The sequence below is a fragment of the Phyllostomus discolor genome, chromosome 9 (genome assembly GCF_004126475.2).
Source record: "Phyllostomus discolor isolate MPI-MPIP mPhyDis1 chromosome 9, mPhyDis1.pri.v3, whole genome shotgun sequence".
Lineage (NCBI taxonomy): Eukaryota > Metazoa > Chordata > Mammalia > Chiroptera > Phyllostomidae > Phyllostomus > Phyllostomus discolor.
Window position 1 is genome coordinate 31,351,492 of NC_040911.2, and position 19,451 is coordinate 31,370,942.

The 19,451-nt window shown below is 35.7% G+C and overlaps 1 protein-coding gene across 1 annotated transcript in view; it reads right to left on the minus strand.

The window, feature by feature from the left end:
- Window positions 1-14,512, minus strand: part of LOC114506713 (desmoglein-1-like) — a 38,205-nt gene extending 23,693 nt beyond the window's left edge. Inside the window, exons 1-6 of the mRNA XM_028524534.2 lie at window positions 14,256-14,512; window positions 4,992-5,027; window positions 4,595-4,726; window positions 3,234-3,389; window positions 1,498-1,642; window positions 644-810 (exon numbers count right to left, since the gene is read on the minus strand). Coding sequence (XP_028380335.1) covers window positions 644-810; window positions 1,498-1,642; window positions 3,234-3,389; window positions 4,595-4,726; window positions 4,992-5,027; window positions 14,256-14,300 — 681 coding nt within the window. The 5' untranslated portion in view covers window positions 14,301-14,512. The remainder of the gene's footprint in view (window positions 1-643; window positions 811-1,497; window positions 1,643-3,233; window positions 3,390-4,594; window positions 4,727-4,991; window positions 5,028-14,255) is intronic.
- Window positions 14,513-19,451: the final 4,939 nt, after the last annotated feature.

Consider the following 19,451-nt stretch of genomic DNA (forward strand, 5'->3'; position numbering starts at 1 on the left):
AGAGAGAGAGAGAAACATCAATGTGCAGTTGCTGGGGGCTGTGGCCTGCAAACCAGGCATGTACCCTGACTGGGAATCAAACCTGTGATGCTTTGGTTTGCAGCTCGCACTCAATCCACTGAGCTAAGCCAGCCAGGGCTTGTTGCTTAATTTTTAACCATCATTCTGTTTTTGTAATTCATTTTCCAAAGGAGTCAATGGGCAGTCAGTAGGTATAACGCAGGAGGTAAAAGAAGATTTTTTTTGTTGTCAAAGGAACTTAAAATACACTGTGTTAGAGAAAGACAAAGTTGCTTAGCCTGTAAAAATTCTTGGAGCATCAGTCATGTTCATGCATTGCGACTCTCCAAGGTGGGAGATACAATAGCAAAATACTGAAAGCATATTTCGTACACTCTCAGAATACAATTTTCTTAATTTGAGGCAAATCCTAAGTAAGATTAAGTTAAAAAAATGACAGTGTAAGTGTATGTGAGGAATCCCCATATTTTCATTATAAAGACATTTTTGTGTCATTGCCATTATGTGAAAAGATTAGGTAATTAAAAATTTGAAACATAGTTCCTTTTTTGTTTCTTAGGTATTCTTACTTTTAGAATTAGTTCCTATGAACTAACATCTCATTCAAAGAAAGAGAAATTACCTCTCTGTCTAGAAAACTATTCATTGTTCGAATTTCTCCAGTGTATCTGTTGATAATAAACATGGGTGAATCAGAAGGTTCCTGGCTTATGATCTTGAAGGCTATTTTTGAGTTCAGATTATTGGGTTCATCCGCATCAGTAGCATTGAGTTTCATCACCAGTGTATCTAGAATATGAGGAAAGTTGATCATGGTTGGACAGTTTGCATTTGTGTTATAATACAGTATATGACATTTTCAACAAGGTGTTAGGGTTAGTTGGTTCATACAATGAGCACTCTACCATTTTTTCATTTTCCTTCTCTAATGTAGTCATATATTGGCTCCTCTCCATACCTTTGCATTGATAAAACATCACGTTTTACCAAGAACCTAGATATTGCTGTCAGAAAACAGAGAAATGTTTTATTTTGCCTTTCCATTTCTTATTCCAATATAATGCTTTTCTTTTTAGGTAGCTATGGTGAAACAAAATAATAGTAAGGCCAGATCAACTGTGTCTCAACTTTATAGCACTTTCTTGGTATATGACCTTGGCCTCAGTTTCCACATCTGTAAGGGGGATGACAATAGTGCTATTCTCTTCGAGTTTATGAGAGAATTAAACAGCTTAATGAGGGAAAATCACATATACTTCCTACTGAATAATGCATACTCAGTAAATACATATTATTGTTCTATTTTGTATGGTCTCTAGTTTAGTGCTAGGTAACTAGAAGGTTTAAAGAGAAGCTTGTTTAACTACATACTCTGTCCTATCCCTTATCTTTACCATTAATTCTATAGGCTGTTTTGATGAACAATGATCTGGAAGCCAATATGTGCTTATTTACTTAATAAAGTCGATTACTTACTTGCATTAGAGTTTTCTTCTATTTGTCCTAGAAAAGTAGACATAGAAAACACGGGAGGGTTGTCATTTATATCCAAGACCCTAACTCTGAGCTCAAGAACCCTCTCCAAATCCTGGCCCTGAGCATTTACAGCCCGGCAGTAGATCTGAAAAATAAGAGAATAATAATTATATACTTCAAAAATATTACATTTTTTACTTTGTTTAGGAACTGTGTAACTAAAAGAAAAATAAGACCTTACTTCCTACTGGAGTGTAAGCACAAACAGTACTTAAAATCAATAAGTGCAGGTAAAAGTGAAAAAAATACCATTGAGAAAAGTTACAAAAGGAAAACAAAAACACTATGACATCGTAGGAGGATGTAATGATTGAGGTAGATCTTGAATGAGAATTTCAACAGGTGGAGCGGGGAACTGGCTGGGTGTTCCAGGCAAAGGGATTCATGTGAGGAACAAAAAAGTAATGAGAACTCAGTGTTTCAAATCAGGGATAGGGACTATTGGGGTCAAGGCTGTGGTGAAGAAGAGTCACATGGGGGATTCAAAGAAACAGCATTCATCAGCAGGTCAGGGCTACATGGGTGTCTGTATTATTATTATTAGTTGTGTACATGAGTACAATATAATGTATATTATTTTACCTATTTGGTATATTTCATACAAAATGCATGGTGCTTTAGCAAGATCTAATAGGCTGGATGCTGATGAAGAGAGTTTGCAGCACAACATCATGGAAAATGAGGCAGGAATATTAATTTGGAACAGAAGACTAAAGAATGAATATAGAATTCTGTCTTAAGAATATAGACAAGCAGTATGAGTGAAAGCAGCAAGGCTATTTTTGGAGGTGTTTTTGAGATGGATTGACAAGGTTTTACTAGAAGAGATTATAAAGTGAAAAAGGGTTTTTTTATTTCTTTATTTTTAATTTTAGGTATTAACAAGTGTGGACCATATTGGAAACAACCTACAGAACAGGCAGAAAAAAACATGAAAAGGTGAAGTTGATAGAATAAGGTTCTTGAATACCAAGTAATTATGGGAGAATAGAAACTCTCAAGATACCTTAAAAAAAAACCACAGACAATCCATCTTGCTTTTGGATTTAACACAGAACATTTCTGAGCAGGCAGAGAGAATTAATTGTAGGAGTTTGTGGCAGAGAGACTCATATTTTTTAATGAATTTGGCATAAGGTTAGCAGCTTAAAATAGGAATGAAGTTAAGGGTTCAAAGAGTAAGCACTTCAGCTTTGTCACAGCTGCTGTAAGGAACAGAGGAAGATTCTGTTAAAGAGGAACTAAGTCCTTCCAAGGCATGTCCTGTGCTCAAGTGAGCTTGAGCAATGTGCATCTGTACTAAAGTGTGTTTATTCAGAGAATGCTCCTGTAGTAGCTATAGAATCATCACTTGGCATTGGAGTTATCAGAGACCAACATTCTCAACTGGATTAAAGAAAAAGAAGTAAAGGCTGAGTGCTTGCCCTTCCACACAAATGCCACTGGGGCCAGACCACAGGTTAGCATTTTTGCTAAGGCACTGAAGCAAAACACTCACCTGCCACTCAGTGCTCTCTGTGTGTGTCTGGGTCACAGCTGTTCATGAATTAAGAGACAACCAAAAACACCTATACTGACACTCTTGAAATGAAGTGAAGCATGAGCTGAGCTTGAGATAATCCCAAAGTAATTTAGTCCTGAACATACACTTGTATATTGACACTGCACACACTTACAATGAAAAACGGAGTGACTTCTCGATCAACTATGGACGTTATGTTAATTTCACCAGTTTTTTGATTAATGACGAAGACTCCATAAGGTGGTTGATCAATTCCTACTCCAGAGATGTGGTATGTAACTTGCTGGTTGGCTGCACAGTCTGAATGGATCTGCAGAAAGAGCACATTTGAAAATATTACAGGATGCAAAATAAGTCTGTTATATTTGATATATAACTGGTGTCTTTTTTGACAAGTGTTGAGTGTTCTGTTCCTGTTATTTTGGGGGAAATTCTGAAGGTAAAGAATTATTTTACTAGATAAGTGGAATATTTACAGTTCAAGATTTTCAATGATAATTGTAAGGGATGAAATTCAATTTATATTTCTACCAAATAATAACAAAGTAAAATATCACCCTAATACATCTAATTCTATGCAGTCATCATGTATGTATTCATTCATCATTCATTGAACATTTACAATTTGATCATATTATTCTCAGGTTCTGCTAGCACTAGGTCTAGAGCAGGGCTGTCCATGCCATCCTAAGGAGTTGACCAGTGTTGTTACTACCCAACTTTGATCTTCCAACTCAAAAAATTTTTAAAATGAAGATTGCAGTGCATTTATGTAGGTAAGAAAAGACTGTGTATATTTCCAGACAGCTCTGAATTCTGGAAATGGGGAGGATGTTTTAGCAGGAAAATAAGGAGAAAACTTGAAATAAATGATTATCGGAACCAGGGCAGTTGTATTTGAAATAAATTATTGTATGGGGAGTGTCTCTTATGTATATCATGTGATAGTGCTATGATTGAATGTGTGTCACTGTGTGTATATATATGTATATATATATTTTTGTATTATGAGTGAATCAGTGCATGGGGATGTGTTTCTGAGTGTGCGCATGTGTATGTTCTTTACAAAGACATAAAGGAAAGTGAAAGGAAAAAGATTACAAATGATAGTACATTGCGAATCTTCATAAAGAAACCAAAAGTAGGAATTTAATTCTAATAGATTATGAGGCAGAAAGAGCATGCACTGAAATAGTTCCTCTAAATATGCTAAGTAGTAAGCTCATTACTTAAATCACTATAATATCAAAATCTAAAATTTAGGGTAACACATGATCACGTGTATTAATTTTGCCAGTAAGGTGAGTCAGTGTTTAACTGTCTACGTGCGTGCCTAAAAATCTTAATTTATCCTTCTCATGGCTTCCATTTTCATAACCTGAATGAGTATTGTTCTGTTTTATATCATAACTTCTCAGTGAGATACGTTCATAAAATATTTAAAAGACAGGGTCTTTGAAACTTTAACTTCATCCATTTGATGTTTGATTTTGTGTTTTGGGGGTTGAGACTTACCTTGGCTATTGGGTTCCTCTTTGAGTTGTCTTCTCCTTCACGACAGGCTGCAGCAAACTTGATCCATTCACGTTTTTGCCTTCTGATTGTATTCCACTTGATGGTGCCATTTTTAGTGTTATAATCCCTTACCTTGAATGGGCAGGTTAAACAATGGTATCTGTTAGCTTCTATTCATAATTCACATTCCATTAAAGAATTGGTAGAAGGAGTAATTGAAATGCCAGAAAGGATGCTTACTTGGGAAGGTTGGTAATTTCAAAACTCTATTAATTTCAACACAACATTAACTTTACTTATAAGGATGAATTTTATTTGGGGCAGGGGCCCAGGATATGTTGTTACCCCCAAACCATTTTTTCTGTTTTTAAATTGAAAAATTCAATTTATGTATTACCTGGATTCGAAATTCACTGTTAACTTCCACCACCACCTATAAAAATATGATAAACACAATATTTAATTTTTAAATAAGTGCTTTATAATTTATTTTAACAAATCATTAAAAAATCAAACAATCTGAGTCATTAAAATTATTTTCTCAGTCTAGATAGCAGGCAGACCTGGTTTGTCTCTCAGGTCTGATAATGATGCCAATGATTCCTTTTCTTTTAGTTTATACTTCTCAATTTTGCTCTTCTTTTTTTCTCACTATATTTTTTAAACTTTTTTCATCCTTAGTATGTGCAGATACTTGTAATCATGTGAGCGAGGGTAATAATATAAGATAGAACTCAGTGGGAATGAAGGTTGGAAAATCAGTTTCTGAGTAAATCCTGTGCCTGAAGAGCTGGAGTTTTTTAGCGATGTTCAACAATAAGTTATGATATTCAAACTTTTGACTATAGTTTTAGCCTCTGCATAGACTCAGATGGAAATAGAAAAATATATTTTGGGATGAAGAAAGAATACAAAGCAGAGAATATCCAGAAAGCTTCAAAATATTTGCTTCTTCACATTCTAATTTTAAATGAATTATTTTCTAACGTTCTTGAAAAATCGTAAGATAATTTTTTACTTGCCTTGAAATATGAGAATATAAAGTTCTAAAATAAAAACAAAGAATTTTCTCTGTGTATAAATAATCTCACATTTGATATTTTAGTGTTCACACTAAAGAAAGTTGATTATGTGAATGCTTCCTTCCAAAGCAAGAAGACATTTCAGAGTGCAGGGACTAATTGCTGGGTAAGCAACTTCCGTTAGTTTTTTCTCTTGCATTAAGTAAGTGAGCTGGTCAAGCACAGCTCTGCCTACTTTCAGCTCAGCTCTGGTCTTGACTTTTGTGTATTATTTATACTGTTATATCAGAGTAATTTAACTTATTTTTCTCTAAAAACCAAAGTCATTTTTCAAAAACACAAACACTTGTGTATTAAGGTTAATATGTCAGCACACTGAAGACATTGTAAAACATCTATATGAAACATTAGGTGTGGATTTGAAGGCTAGTTTGCATTTATTAAGTTTAAAATACACTTAGAATTAATGCAGTGTGAATCATTAGTTTTCATTTCTCCCTGAATAAGACATTTTTAACATCTGCCTGAATTATTTTTAGAATTGCAAAGTATAAAAGCTATTATTATAAACAGGCTTTACCTGTTTTACTAAAAAAATAAAATTATGGACTGCACTCTGGCCAGTGTGGCTCAGACGGTTTGGCATCATCTGCCAAACTAAAGGTCACGGGTTCAATTATCAGGGCGCATGCCTGGGTTTCAGGTTGGGTCCCTGCTCAGGGTGCATACAAAAGGCAACCAATTGATTATTCTCTCTTGTACTGATGTTTCTCTTCCTCTTTCTCCCTCCTTTCCCCTTTCTCTAAAATCTATAATAGTATTCGTGAGTAAGGATTCAAAAAAATTAAGATTTGCACTTTAAAAAGTGCCCTGACTTGTGTGGCTCAGTAGATTGAGTGCTGACCTGTGAACTGAAGTGTCAGTGGTTTGATTCCCAGTTGGGGCTGATACCTAGGTTGTGCACTAGGTCCCCAGTCGGGGGTGTTCAAGAGGCAACCACACACTGATGTTTCTCTCCCACTCTTTCTCCCTCCCTTCCCCTCTCTCTAAAAATAAATAAATAAAATCTTTTAAAAAATACTAATAGTAATGTCAAAATATACTAAATAACTTTTATAGTGAGTTTTAATTATAACATTAAATTAAAATAAACTTTAATGTCTAAGTAAATAGTTTTTAAAAAATTGCCTTAGTTGATAAATCAATAAAATTTGTATTATGGTCAATGTGAGTAATTTAAAAAGATAATATTTTATTATAGGAGTTATATATTCATGGTATATATTTAATGTTAATCATTATCACCATTACAATTCAGTAAATGATAACTAAGTACTAGACAAAATGTTTAGAGAAATCCATTCATTTAATTTTCACAAGTACACATGGTCAATACTATAATCATCTTCATTTTACAGATGAGGAAATTGAGGTTTCAATATTAATGATTATATACAACCCAATACAATTCAGCCTAAATTTGTGCTTGAGGTGTAGGTTTTTAAATTAAATACAAGATAGCCTATTTGTGTATATTGCTAAATGAAATATACTACAGAGGAGTGACATTACAATTTTGAGAATTCAAAACTAAATTCCAACTTTAATCTAATCTCTTATTATCCTTGTGATTAAGAATACTCACACATAATAAAAACAGCAACAGTCATACTGGGGGAGGGAGAGGAAGAAAAGCAAATGGATCAAATGGTTTGGACAAGTAAATGAAATGTTATTGTAGAGTACCGCTTGGGTGCAGAGTTGAAATGATGTTAAGTCACCTGTGTGCTTCTTGCTACCTTGAACTCATGAAGACTTACTCCTCTCATTTGTGGGTGTTGGAGGTGGGTGTGGGGAGACCTCATTTGTGTGTTTGGAAGCCTATTCTTCATTGCTACAGGATTGCATATTCATCTCTTCTCTCTCTTGCACTTCCCTCACCACACTGAAGTGTCAGCGCTACTGTTTGTTTTGCAGAACCATGCCAGAGGCCACTAACCTTCTCACTTTATGAAACTGGGTCATTCTTTTTGCCATGAGAGGCAACTTAGGCAGAAGACCAAGTAGGTTTCACTGTATAGCAGGGTACTCAATTGGAATAGCAATTAAAAAACTGCCAGGTCTTCTTAGAAATATGTTATGCTGCCCTGGCTGGCATAGCTCAGTGGATTGAGAGCGGGCTGCGAACCAAAGTGTCATAGGTTTGATTCCCAGCCAGGGTACATGCCTGGGTTGTAGGCCATAACCCCCAGCAACTGCACATTGATGTTTCTCTCTCTCTCTATCTCCCTCCCTTCCCTCTCTTAAAAAAATAAATAAATACATGAAATCTTTTTAAAAATATATGTTATGCTGACATATCCATATTGCCTTTTCCTCAGAGTGTAAAATAAACTCTGAAACAAAGACATTCTTTGACCTTTAGGGAAACATGATGAGGTTCAAGGAGCATTAGGTAGACTCAGAAAATGTCCAATGTACTACCTGCATTCTCTGAGCTTTAGTTTTCTCATTCATAAAATGATGGGCATTGACTAGATTTCATATAGTTACTTTTTGAATTCTAATACCAAATCTCTGTGCAGTAGGAAAATACTGAAGTTTCTTGATGATGAGAAAGACATGATAAAGTTGTGGATTTTAATGAAGCCTCTGATAACATGATGGAAGTGGTGGAAGACGCTGTGATTACAGGCAACCAGCAGTTGAATTTCTACATTAAGTCAGTCCAGAGATGAGACTGGGAAAGATCCTCAGGGAGATACAGCTGGGTTGAAACTGACAGGTTTGAGAACAAGTGGTGTGTGGGTGTGACAAGAGGGAGGATCTGAGACCATTGCAGTTATAAACTGGATCAGGAGCAAGGCAGAAACACAATTTAGCAGGTTAGAACACATCCTGTTTGGGATGCCAGAGCAATGCCTGGTGAAGATGTTTAAGAATTTGAAATATGTGTCAGGACCATGACCAAAACTTTAAGCCTGATACACAGATGAGGGACACCAGCTCAGGTAGAATGGTTGGAATCATGGGAGAATTTGAAATCCCTGAAGTAGAGAACACAGGAGAGAAACAGCCCATGGCTGAGGATGACAGCAGGGGAATTCCACATTTATGTAACTGGGAACCATGACAATAAACAAGAAACAACAAAAGAGGGAAAAGAAGTGACCAAAGAAATAGGAGGGAAATATAATGCAATGTCATGGGTGTCAAAAGAAGGAGAACTGAAAGACAGACAGGCTGTGAACAAGTGTCAGATGATATACAAAAGTTGAACAGGGTGAATCCTGAGGACCTCTGAGCTCTTCTGTAACTTTGAAAAGTATGCTTTCAGTTGGATGGAACGGGCTCTTCCTGACTGACAAGGAGCAGGGGACGAGATGAAGAAGAAGAGGACGTAAGGATGCCACTTTTTTGAGAAATGTGGTGATATAAGGAAACAGAAGTGATAGTAGATAAAATGAAGTGTACAAGGAAATTTTGGGGGAGAAGGAGATATGGATTTTGAAGGCAGAGAAGGAGAGAAAAGGAGATTTTGATTTGAAACAGGAGGGGTTGAGAAAGTACTTGCTGGAGGTATGTGATGAGCAGGAGGGAAGCAGCAGAGAGAAAGGGCTTTGAAGACACAGGGTAAGGAAGAGTGAAATGATGGAGATTAAAATCAATCAATTAGGACACAGAAATTGAAGGACATCACACTGCATCATTCAGAAGTACGGTAAGGATAAAATTGTTTTCTAGCAATTAGGAGAGCAATATTGCTTCCAAAATAATTTGGGAATACACTCTGTGGAGGCTGTCAAGGAGATTTACTTAGAGATAAATACAAGGGTAGTCAAGTGCATTGAGTACTTCTCAGCCTCTTGCCCCCTGGATATGGGCATTGGGTTAAGTACTCTGTCCTCTTCTGTATATGAGACTAAAACCCCTTTTAGTGCTAAAATTCCAAAAGCACAGAATAATCACTTGAAGTGAATCAACAATGACAATTACCATCATCTATATTTTACAAGCCAATCCATATGTATTTTTAAAAGCAAAACCCAACAACCACAGGATATAAGATTGCATGCTAATTTCAATGAATCAATAATTATATCATTTTTAGTTCTCTTAATATAGTGTTTTACATTTCTTTACTGTAACTATAATGGTCTTGAAAGTAGTAATTTATAATTTTTATAAGGAAAACTTCTTGTGTTTAATAATTGTGAGGTGGTCTTCCAGTTACTTGTCATTTTTTTGTTAAGTATCCCTTTCTAACATATTTAAGTATTATAGACATCACAAGAATGAACTTAAGACAAAGCTAAATATAAAAGATTGCTTCTTTTATAGAACCCGTTTTGTATTTCCTCTTTATTACTTGCACAAAAGCTAGCAGTCTGCAGTTGATTTCTTGATAGGCTGATTTCTCTTATTTGTTCATTGGTTTATTTATTTGACAAATATATATTGATGTATATATGTGGGTCCAAGGCTGTAATAAAAACTTTAATGGTTTAAGTGCTAAAAATATTGTGGTAAGCCTTAGATGAAATGTAAAGTTAGTGTAGTACTATATCATAAAAATAAGTGTTAGGGAAACTCAACATAATTATTTCCCTGTTTAGGACCTTGACAATTTTTGGAGTGTGTAGGGGAAGGAAAATATAAACTCTACAGAAGCTCCCTTCTGATGCCTCTATGTTGTGTGATTATGTACCTACTGAGCAATCTTGCATTGGCGCAATGTGCTATGAAAGGTACAAAAGTGAATCAGACAGAACCTGCCCTCGAATAACTTATAGTCAAGCAGTTTTATGAGCAACAGGCAGCCATTAATTTGTGGGGCTGTGGTTTTTCATTAGACAAGTGTAAAGGACTTAGCTCTATTCTCATAGACCAGTGAAGGGCACGATCAGCAGCCAACAGCAATTAAATGACTTTGACCCACCCAAGTGTATTAAAGGAAATTGCATGCCAAGCATTGTCAGCAAGAGTGGATGACCCAGCATTCCGTATGGGTGCTCCCTCACTGGAGGGAACAAAGTGAGTCTAATTGCACTGCCAAGCACGTCTCCTGCTTGCATGTTAGGTGATAACTGTTAGAACATGGGAGCATTCAGCAACAATTTCCTTGAAGAATGCATGGTGAAGAGTTATCAGAAGTTCCGTGCTCTGGGTATAAACAAGAGTGTTGTTTTTCTGGATCCATGAGCCCTGTTAAATAGGTGTGTCTTGTCCCTTTGGGGCCAAGTCTTCAGATTTATCAAGGCAGCAATTTTTAGTGCTTTGGGTTTTTCTAAAGCCTAGTTCAGGCATGACAAAGTGTTTTACTCTGTGGCAATGGAAACCAATTACATGATGATTAATGTGTACTGTCCGTTTTCAGGAAGTTTCTAGAAGATGCTGGTCTCAACTATGCCATGAAATCTGCAGTTAAGAGCCCCATGTAAATGGAAATGATTTTGCTTAACCACAAATTATAAAGTTTACTAAACAGGTGAACCAAAATACTGTTTCCATTTTTTATAAAATATTTACTAAAATACTAATATTTATGTATATATCATTATAGTATGTGTTCCAGAAATCATTAGTAGTTTGTTAATTCTTCCTTCTCATCATCAGAGAACATAAATACAAAAATTTAAGATGTCCCTTTCAAACAAGTTGATGAAGTATGTAATAAAGTGTATACAGGGTGGGAACAAGTATTTTTACCATTTTAATACAAATAAATAATACAAGAATTAATAAATAATAATACAAGAATAAACTCTGTGCTTAGCTTATTCACTACTGTAAATCTACTTTTGCCTACACTTGTATTATTTTTGTGTATTTTTGTCCAAGTGCTGGGAAATACTCAGATAAACTCCTGCTTAAATAATAAATAATTTCAGCTAAGTTCAAAGTGTGGACTTAGTTTATCAGGTGGTCACAGGGCTTTTTGAGAGAGGAAATATTAACCATGAAAATAGAAGAAGCTAGGCTGATATGATGTACTGAAGAAATTGGATTACCTTTGGTGCTAAAGATAAATTTAGTTGAGTTCTTTGCTGCAGAAGTGTGCTTTCTAGAAAAAAGCACCTTGAAAGGTATATTCATTGTACTCATTGGACCTAAGAAATTTGTGAGTTTTAAAAATCATTAGAACTACAAAAACTCTACTGGTTCCACTTTCACTTTCCCACAGTGACCATGACACACCTCGTACCATTGTCACAAACATTCGCAGAGAGTTCTTGTACTTGGTGCGTAAATAACATTATTCCCTAGCATAGAATAGCACCCGGAAACAAAAAAGTGCAAAAAAATAATGCAGATCAAATAGCATTTATTTGACTTGCTGTGTTATAACAGATATAAGCTATTTTCTTTCCAAAGACTTGTCTAAATGGAATAATCTTGTGGCAATATGGACCACTATAAAAGCCGTTTCTTCACTTTTATTCTCCCAGCTCTAACAGACTATTTTGAACAAGGTCTATACCTTTAGGATATTGAGCAGACTACACAACATATTTGCCATAGATGGTTGCCAGCTCTCAAATGGATTGGCATTAAAGGTACTACCAATTTAAACATCATAAAGGTATTCAAAATTGTCCAACTATGCTCCCTACTGTAGGTTTTCACTTATCCACTTTGAGAAGAGAAGAATATAAAGGCTTTACATAAAATTCTCTCTCTCTCTCTTTTTTTGTAAAAGCAAACATTCACAGTGAGAGTAGCAGAAAGGTAAGTGAAAGAGTCTTCTATAGTGGTGGTTAGCTTTCAGGAAAAAGAAAGTATTTTAAAGCAAAAATAGACTACATAACTCCAAAAGACATTTATCCAAATCAAATGGTTAAGTCATTAGTGAAAATAAATTATGATTTTCCAAACCTTAGAAAGTAAAATCCTTTACAAGAGTGTTATAATAATTTTAAAATGAAATATTTGAATTCATCATAGAATAAGTTCTTTGAGAAATAATATTCATAAGGCATATGAGGAACTTGTGATTGATTCTAAAGTAAAATGTGGCAAAAAGAAACAAATAAACAAATAATTCACACAAAAGAAACCAATCCAGACTCCGAAAATATAGTAAAAATGCCCAGAAACCTCTGTACAAAGAGAGAAAGTTCACTAAGGATACATGATTTTGATAAAATGATACATTTTACTGAAGAATGACTAATTGGAAAATGGTTGTTTAAAGAAATTTTATAGGATGTAATTAAAAATGATCATAAGTATAATCAAGTAAGTATCTTATAGACTTATGAATGTACATAAACATCTGAATAAATAATCAACTGCAATTCTAATAGGCCTTAATAGATTGAAACGATATGAAATTAAAAATGAAAGTGTTCTTTTGTTTCACAATGTACAAATGCTTCTGTATTCAAATGACAAACTGCATAATGCTCATTAATCCCTGCCACATCCCAAGTTATGATATCAACTGATCCTAAAGATCCCTTAGAAAGTCCATGGAATAGAGCTTGTGTTTAAAGGGCAACATAGAACTAAAGCTGCCAGCTGATTGATGTTTATTTGTAACTAAATTCAGTGGTTATGGTGTGTCTTAATTAATAAACTGAATTAAAACTAATCTTGAATCAAAGACCTAACTTGTTATTATAGAAACCCAACAATCCAGTTAAAACTTAAACAAGTAGAAACAAATATGAACCACAGCACTACATGCATCCTGTCAGATTGGGTCATGATTTAACTGGCACTTGCCTCTTTGGATTATGTTAATTTCACTGTTAGGGAGACTGTGGTTCAGAAATTTGTGGTATGAGTGAAACTGATGCAACACACAGGTGCTGTACTTAGTAGTACTTAGTATTGACTTTAAAAACAGAAAACTAATAATGTGAAAGGGGGACAATGATATGACTTTTTATTACATATGTCTGATAATTACTGTGCAACTTGTATATCATAGTCATAACTGATTTTCTATTAGTAAGAACAAGTATTATAATAATTATGCTTCTTAATTATAGCCATTCTTCACTTACTATGTCATTTATAAATCTACCATACCACCACTTTTTTGAAATAAAAATATTGTTTTGAATAAATTCAGAGTTTAGCAATGTGGGACTTTCCATATTAGTCATGGGGATCCCAGGCACACATAGGACCAATGAGGTTATCTTGATAGTGAGGCCAGTCACAGTTGCTGATTTTAGTTTACATGAGTCCTGTTCTTATGTTTTTAAAAACTGTAGTAGATCTACCAGCAAAGATAATAAAAGAATATAAAAATGTCTAAGTTAAAAATTAGGACACACCTGTTTTATTACATTAAAAGCTCAGCTGCAAGAGAATTTGAACAACAAAGTGCTATTAACGAGTGAGATGACTCCCACAAATTTCATATTTTCTCAGAATGACATAGCAAAGACTTTGATATTGTCTGTCACAGACATCATCTGATGAGCTGACACTGATGCATTAATATGATCTCAAGTCTTCAATTAAAGAGAGAAACACTATTTAAAAATCTGGTTCATAAAATCACATTGTCATTAACATAAATTTTAATGGGTTTATATTAGAAGTAACACTAAATAACATTTTCTAAAAAGTTCTCACTTGTTGACGACAGTGATCATGAAGGATTTTTAACAAAATCTACTTACCAGAAAAACGAACAGCACTGCAGCTGTTCTGAAACGCCAGTCCATCACTGCTGGCTGCTCTTACATCCAAGACCAGGGGAGTGCTGTCTGTTCTCTGTTCTTTTTCTTTCCCCCTGACCAGCTGATGTCTGATTAAAATAACTTGTCAGTAGATGTTCAACATGCAGGCTTTGAGGTGTTTCTGCCTTTGCTGGGAGAAGGACTGAAGGTAGGTATAACCAGTCTAGATCCCCACCCTAAAAACTTGGGTTGGTCTCACGAAGATGCTTAACAAGATCATCCTAGCTCCCAGGTAAAAGCTTAGGACACACCCTTCTTCAGGCTGAAGGCAGCTCTCTGGAGGAGATGGCATATTCACTCCTTTACTGAAGCTTTTCAGTGGCAGGCATTTAAAATGATCAAGAGTATAGAGAATGCAGCAGTTGATAGGGGCTTTTCATACTAAGCTCTGTTCACAGGTTGTTTAGATTCTTCCCATATTAAAAAGCCAAGTGGAGTCTGGATGTGAGCTTATAATATTTCAAGAGGATTATCTGGCTCATGTTCATAGCCAGACACTCAGGATATAGTAGAAAACTATAAACTTTTCATTTCAGTTGATGTTAGGAAATACCCAGTCATTTTCAAAGTTGTTCTTTATGAGACAGAAAATCTGCTACTGTTAACAGTGAGAATTTTTTTTAAACATCTGTTCATGCAAGCAAAACTCTGATATTTACAATCATAAGGTCCTCTGCTTTTAAGAGACCAGCCTAAGTCCAGGGAAGTCTCTGTTTTTGGTTCTAAATGATTATCTTCTGTCCCCAACAATTTTTCTCTCTTTCAAGTTTTGCCTTTTTCAAGTAAGGTAAAATATACTAAAATATCGCTGAATCACATTAAAAGTAAACAATCAAACCTCCAATTAAAATCCTGTTGATAATTTTTAAGATGCGGATCTGTGCCTGAAATACTAATAGACACACAGAAGCTGCTCTTCAGGAGAGGTGGGTTAATACTCAGTGATGATTCCCAAGCACAAGAGCCAAGGATCAGTATAGTGAGCCAATTAGAACACGGGGAAGCACTGGAGAGATGGCTGCCCACACATGCAAATGGGAAACAGAGCAGCCCTGAGTTTGTGAAATAAAGTGACTCCCACAAGGCAGGCAGCATTTGACAGTGTTCTTGGGATATGGTCTCTTCACCTCCTAGTGTCAGGTATAAATATTGTGTGCGCAGAAAGTCTATGGGATTTGAAATAGCGGTCTGGAACAAAAGACCTATTGGATTGTATAAGAAGTTCATTTTGACCAAAAGGATACTAAAAAAAAACCTAGAAAGGAAGGATAATCTGAGGGCTAGAGCTTTTACAGAATGCTGTCAATTCACTGCAGATGTGTGACAAAGGTTACTCAGCAGAGGTTTGAATATTCATGCTATTCCTCATGGAGCTCAGAGGGAAGAGACAGGCTGCCTATATTTACTTTCCCTAAATAATAATGCTTATAGTGAGAGTTGGTTGACATGAATAAGTAAAATAAAAGGTGATGGTCAGAACAAATTTCTTATTAGTGGAGCAATACACAATGTGATGTTGCCCTCTGACTTAGGCTGAGCAATATATGAGCAGGAGGATAGCATCACCATGAGTGACTGAAGACTCACTGGACACCAGAGATGAAGGAACCTGCTCTTGCAGCTTTTGAGTGCCAAGTGAGTGCTTTACTGACCTTGAATTCTGGGCATGGCACGAGGGTCTGCACAGGCCCCCTTCATCCAGAACCAACCTTGGCTCCACCCCTAACTCAAAGCTCTGCTCCAAAGATCCCAACACCTAGAGTGTTGGTAAAGCAGCAACCTCTCAGCTCCTTTGTGAGAGGGGGTGTGGCAGACCCCACTGTTGCACAGCAGCCTCTGTCTTGACTGGTCACGTGAGAAATCAAGCACAAATGGGAAAGGGAGATTCTGAATCACCATCCCTCCTCCTTCACCTCTTTCTCTGCTTTTTTCTCCTCCCTACTCATTTTAATGTCCTCAGGACTGTGCTATTGCAAAGTGCTGTGTGAGATGTGGAAATGTTCTCTCCCTGTGCTCTGCAATATACGGGTTAGCCACAAACCCTGTGGAGCATTTCAAAGTGGCTGCTATGACTGAGGAACTGAATTTTTAACTTTATTTCATTTTAGTTAATTTACATCTAAATAACCACATGTGGCCTGCAGTTACTATATTGCAGAACGCTTTTATCTTCTAACATTTTTGCTCCAACTCTGTCTGTTCTTCATACATTCGACTGCTTTTCTCAACTAAGGTCATTTAAGCTTTGTTCCAGTTTTCAATCAGCACCTCTTGGTCCTCTTTTCTTTGTGCAGTCCTATTGTCTCGGTTGGTCCAGTCCTCTTTCCTGACTCTGTGTTGATCCTATTCTCTAATGCTAATGAGATAAGATACTTTAAAACAGAGATAACACAAATCCCCCTCTTTTCCACATTCACATTTCCCAGCTACATTATCTATGAGCTCACACTACACTGTCACATGCCTGATCTACTCAAGTTTGCTTCTTCCATATGGTCTCATGGCGCCCTGTTTCTATTTGAATTTTGTTTTTTAAGTGTGCCTCCCATGTACATACCAATATTGCTCATTTCATGGACATTTTGTGAAATTTGGAGTGATTTTCTCTTTGGAATTTCCTTGGTAAACTAACAGATTTTCTCATGGGCATCAAAACGTGCTGCAAACTCTTGAATGCCATCACAAATGTCTGCATTCCTACATTTGCTCACAGGCTGGGGTACTGTCATGTCTTCTTGAAAGACGAAATAATCAGCGTCTTTCACTGAAGGTGATGGGTTCTACTGATCTTGAACTTTTTGAGCCAAATAAAAGTAACTGGCAATTCCATCCCCCTTTATTTACACAGCACCCATAGCATGGATCGTATATTTCTATGGATATGCTTTTATGTTGTACATGAATCTCTAGATTCATGTACTTGTCTAATCTAACATAGTTCTACAAATTGTTTAAACATAAGTGAAACATAAACATAAATCCTGAAAATAGAAAAGATTTGAGAGACATATGTTAAGGAAAATATAAATAGAAATTTTGGTATTCACCTCTATATTAATGTTTTAGGGCATGTATTGATTCTAGATCTTGTTCACATTGTTTAAAATTAGACTATTCCTCACCCTGGCCCTGTGGCTAAGTTTGTTTGAAGTTTCCCACACAATACATAGTTGTGGGCTCCATCACCAACCAGGGGATATAAGGGAGGCAACTGATTGATGTTTCTCACATCAATCTCTCTCTCTCTGTCCCCTCTCCCTTTCTCTCTCTCTAAAATCAATTAACATATTAAAATTTTTTTAAATTAGACTATTCCTCAATGAATCCCATCAAAATGTCTGTGGGATGGAGACTGCTGTTTGATATTACAAGAGACATTTCTTTTTAGTATATAATAATCAAATGCAACATCTGATCCTTAGTTGGATTTCTGTTCTGAACAAAACACTCCCAGAAATACTTTTGGGAATATTTGAAGAAATTTAAATATGGTCTATTAAGGAGTTACTCACAGTTTTATTAAGTAAGTTACATAGTTATATGTCTTCAGTTTTAAAAATACTTGCTTAATTATGCACAGGCAAAATCTTATGAGCACAGAAATTTTGTTTATGGTAATTCAACAATAATACAGCATATATTAACTATTTTAAACTAGGTGATAACATATGGTTTTCTCTGTTTTTCTTTTTGAAAATTTTCATCTAAATAAGGATATTATACTAAGGTACTGGTTGGCAAATTATAACCATGGGCCAAGTCTGGCCCACAGTCCCTTCTTCCTTTCTTTCCCTCCCCTCCCCTCCTTTCCCCTCCTCTCCCTTCCCTTCCCTTTCTCTTCCTCCCCCATTTTCCTTCCTTCCTTCCTTCCTTCCTTCCTTCCTTCCTTCCTTCCTTCCTTCCTTCCTTCCTTCCTTCCTTCCTTCTCTTTCTCTCTTTCTCTCTCTCTTTCTCTCTTTCTTCCTTTCTTCATTTCTTCATTTCTTCCTTTTCTTCTTTTTTTTATCTCCTTCAACACAACCACACTCACTTGCTACTGAATTATAATGGCTGATTTCCCACGATAGCAGCAAAACTAAGTAGTTATGACAGAAAGCATGTGGTCTGCAAAGCCTAAAATAATTATCAGACCTGTACAGAAAAAGTGGGCTGACTCTGGACTACATGCATAGATTATAATTTGTCACACAAAATATGACTTGTTAGTAAATTAATCTGTTTTAGGAGAACCTACATGATTGATTTAAAGAATGTGAATAGAGCCCTGGCTGGCGTAGCTCAGTGGATTGAGCGCGGGCTGGGAACCAAAGTGTCCCAGGTTCGATTCCCAGCCAAGGTACATTCCTGGGTTGCAGGCCATAACCCCCAGCAACCACACATTGATGTTTCTCTCCCTCTCTCTCTCCCCCTCCCTTCCCTCTCTAAAAATAAAATAAATAAAATCTTTTAAAAAATTAAAAAAAGAATATGAGAATAAAAAAAAAGAATGTGAATAGAAATCATGATGACTGAAAGTAACCACTAAAATTAAAGCAATTAATCACTGAGGAAAAGATAGATTTTCATAATCAAATTTACCATAGTTTTAGTTTTATATTTTCAGAGAGACTTTGTATAATTGAGTAGAATAACCTTCAGTTTAACTCTTCCTTTTAAACTAGATTTAAGGAAAATCTTAATTTTATTTTTCTCTAATCATTTCTAAAATAAGAGTTTAACTGCAGCACATGTTGAGGCCATTTTCTCTACATATACAAAGAATATTCATGAGTGAGGAAAACCTCACTCATGAATAAAGAACATTGGAGTTTCTTAATACTTAAATATTTTATGATAAAATAAGAGTAATAAAAAAGACTAACTTATTCTGCATTCTCTTAAAAATAAAAAATATTTCTAATTCAGTATCCCCTGCATTACTGTGATGAATGCAGTGGAACATTCAAAAGAAATTTGAACTCTGCCCTTAAAGAGGTAACACTGTAGCACAAACATGCTGAGATAGAAGTATTGCTACTCCCTCTGGAAGACTTCCCTACTCACACATCTATATGTATCTGCTAACTGTCAGTGAACTCTTTAGATTGTAAGTGTGAGTTAAGTTCTTCCTTTTACTTGAAATAAATTAACATCAGT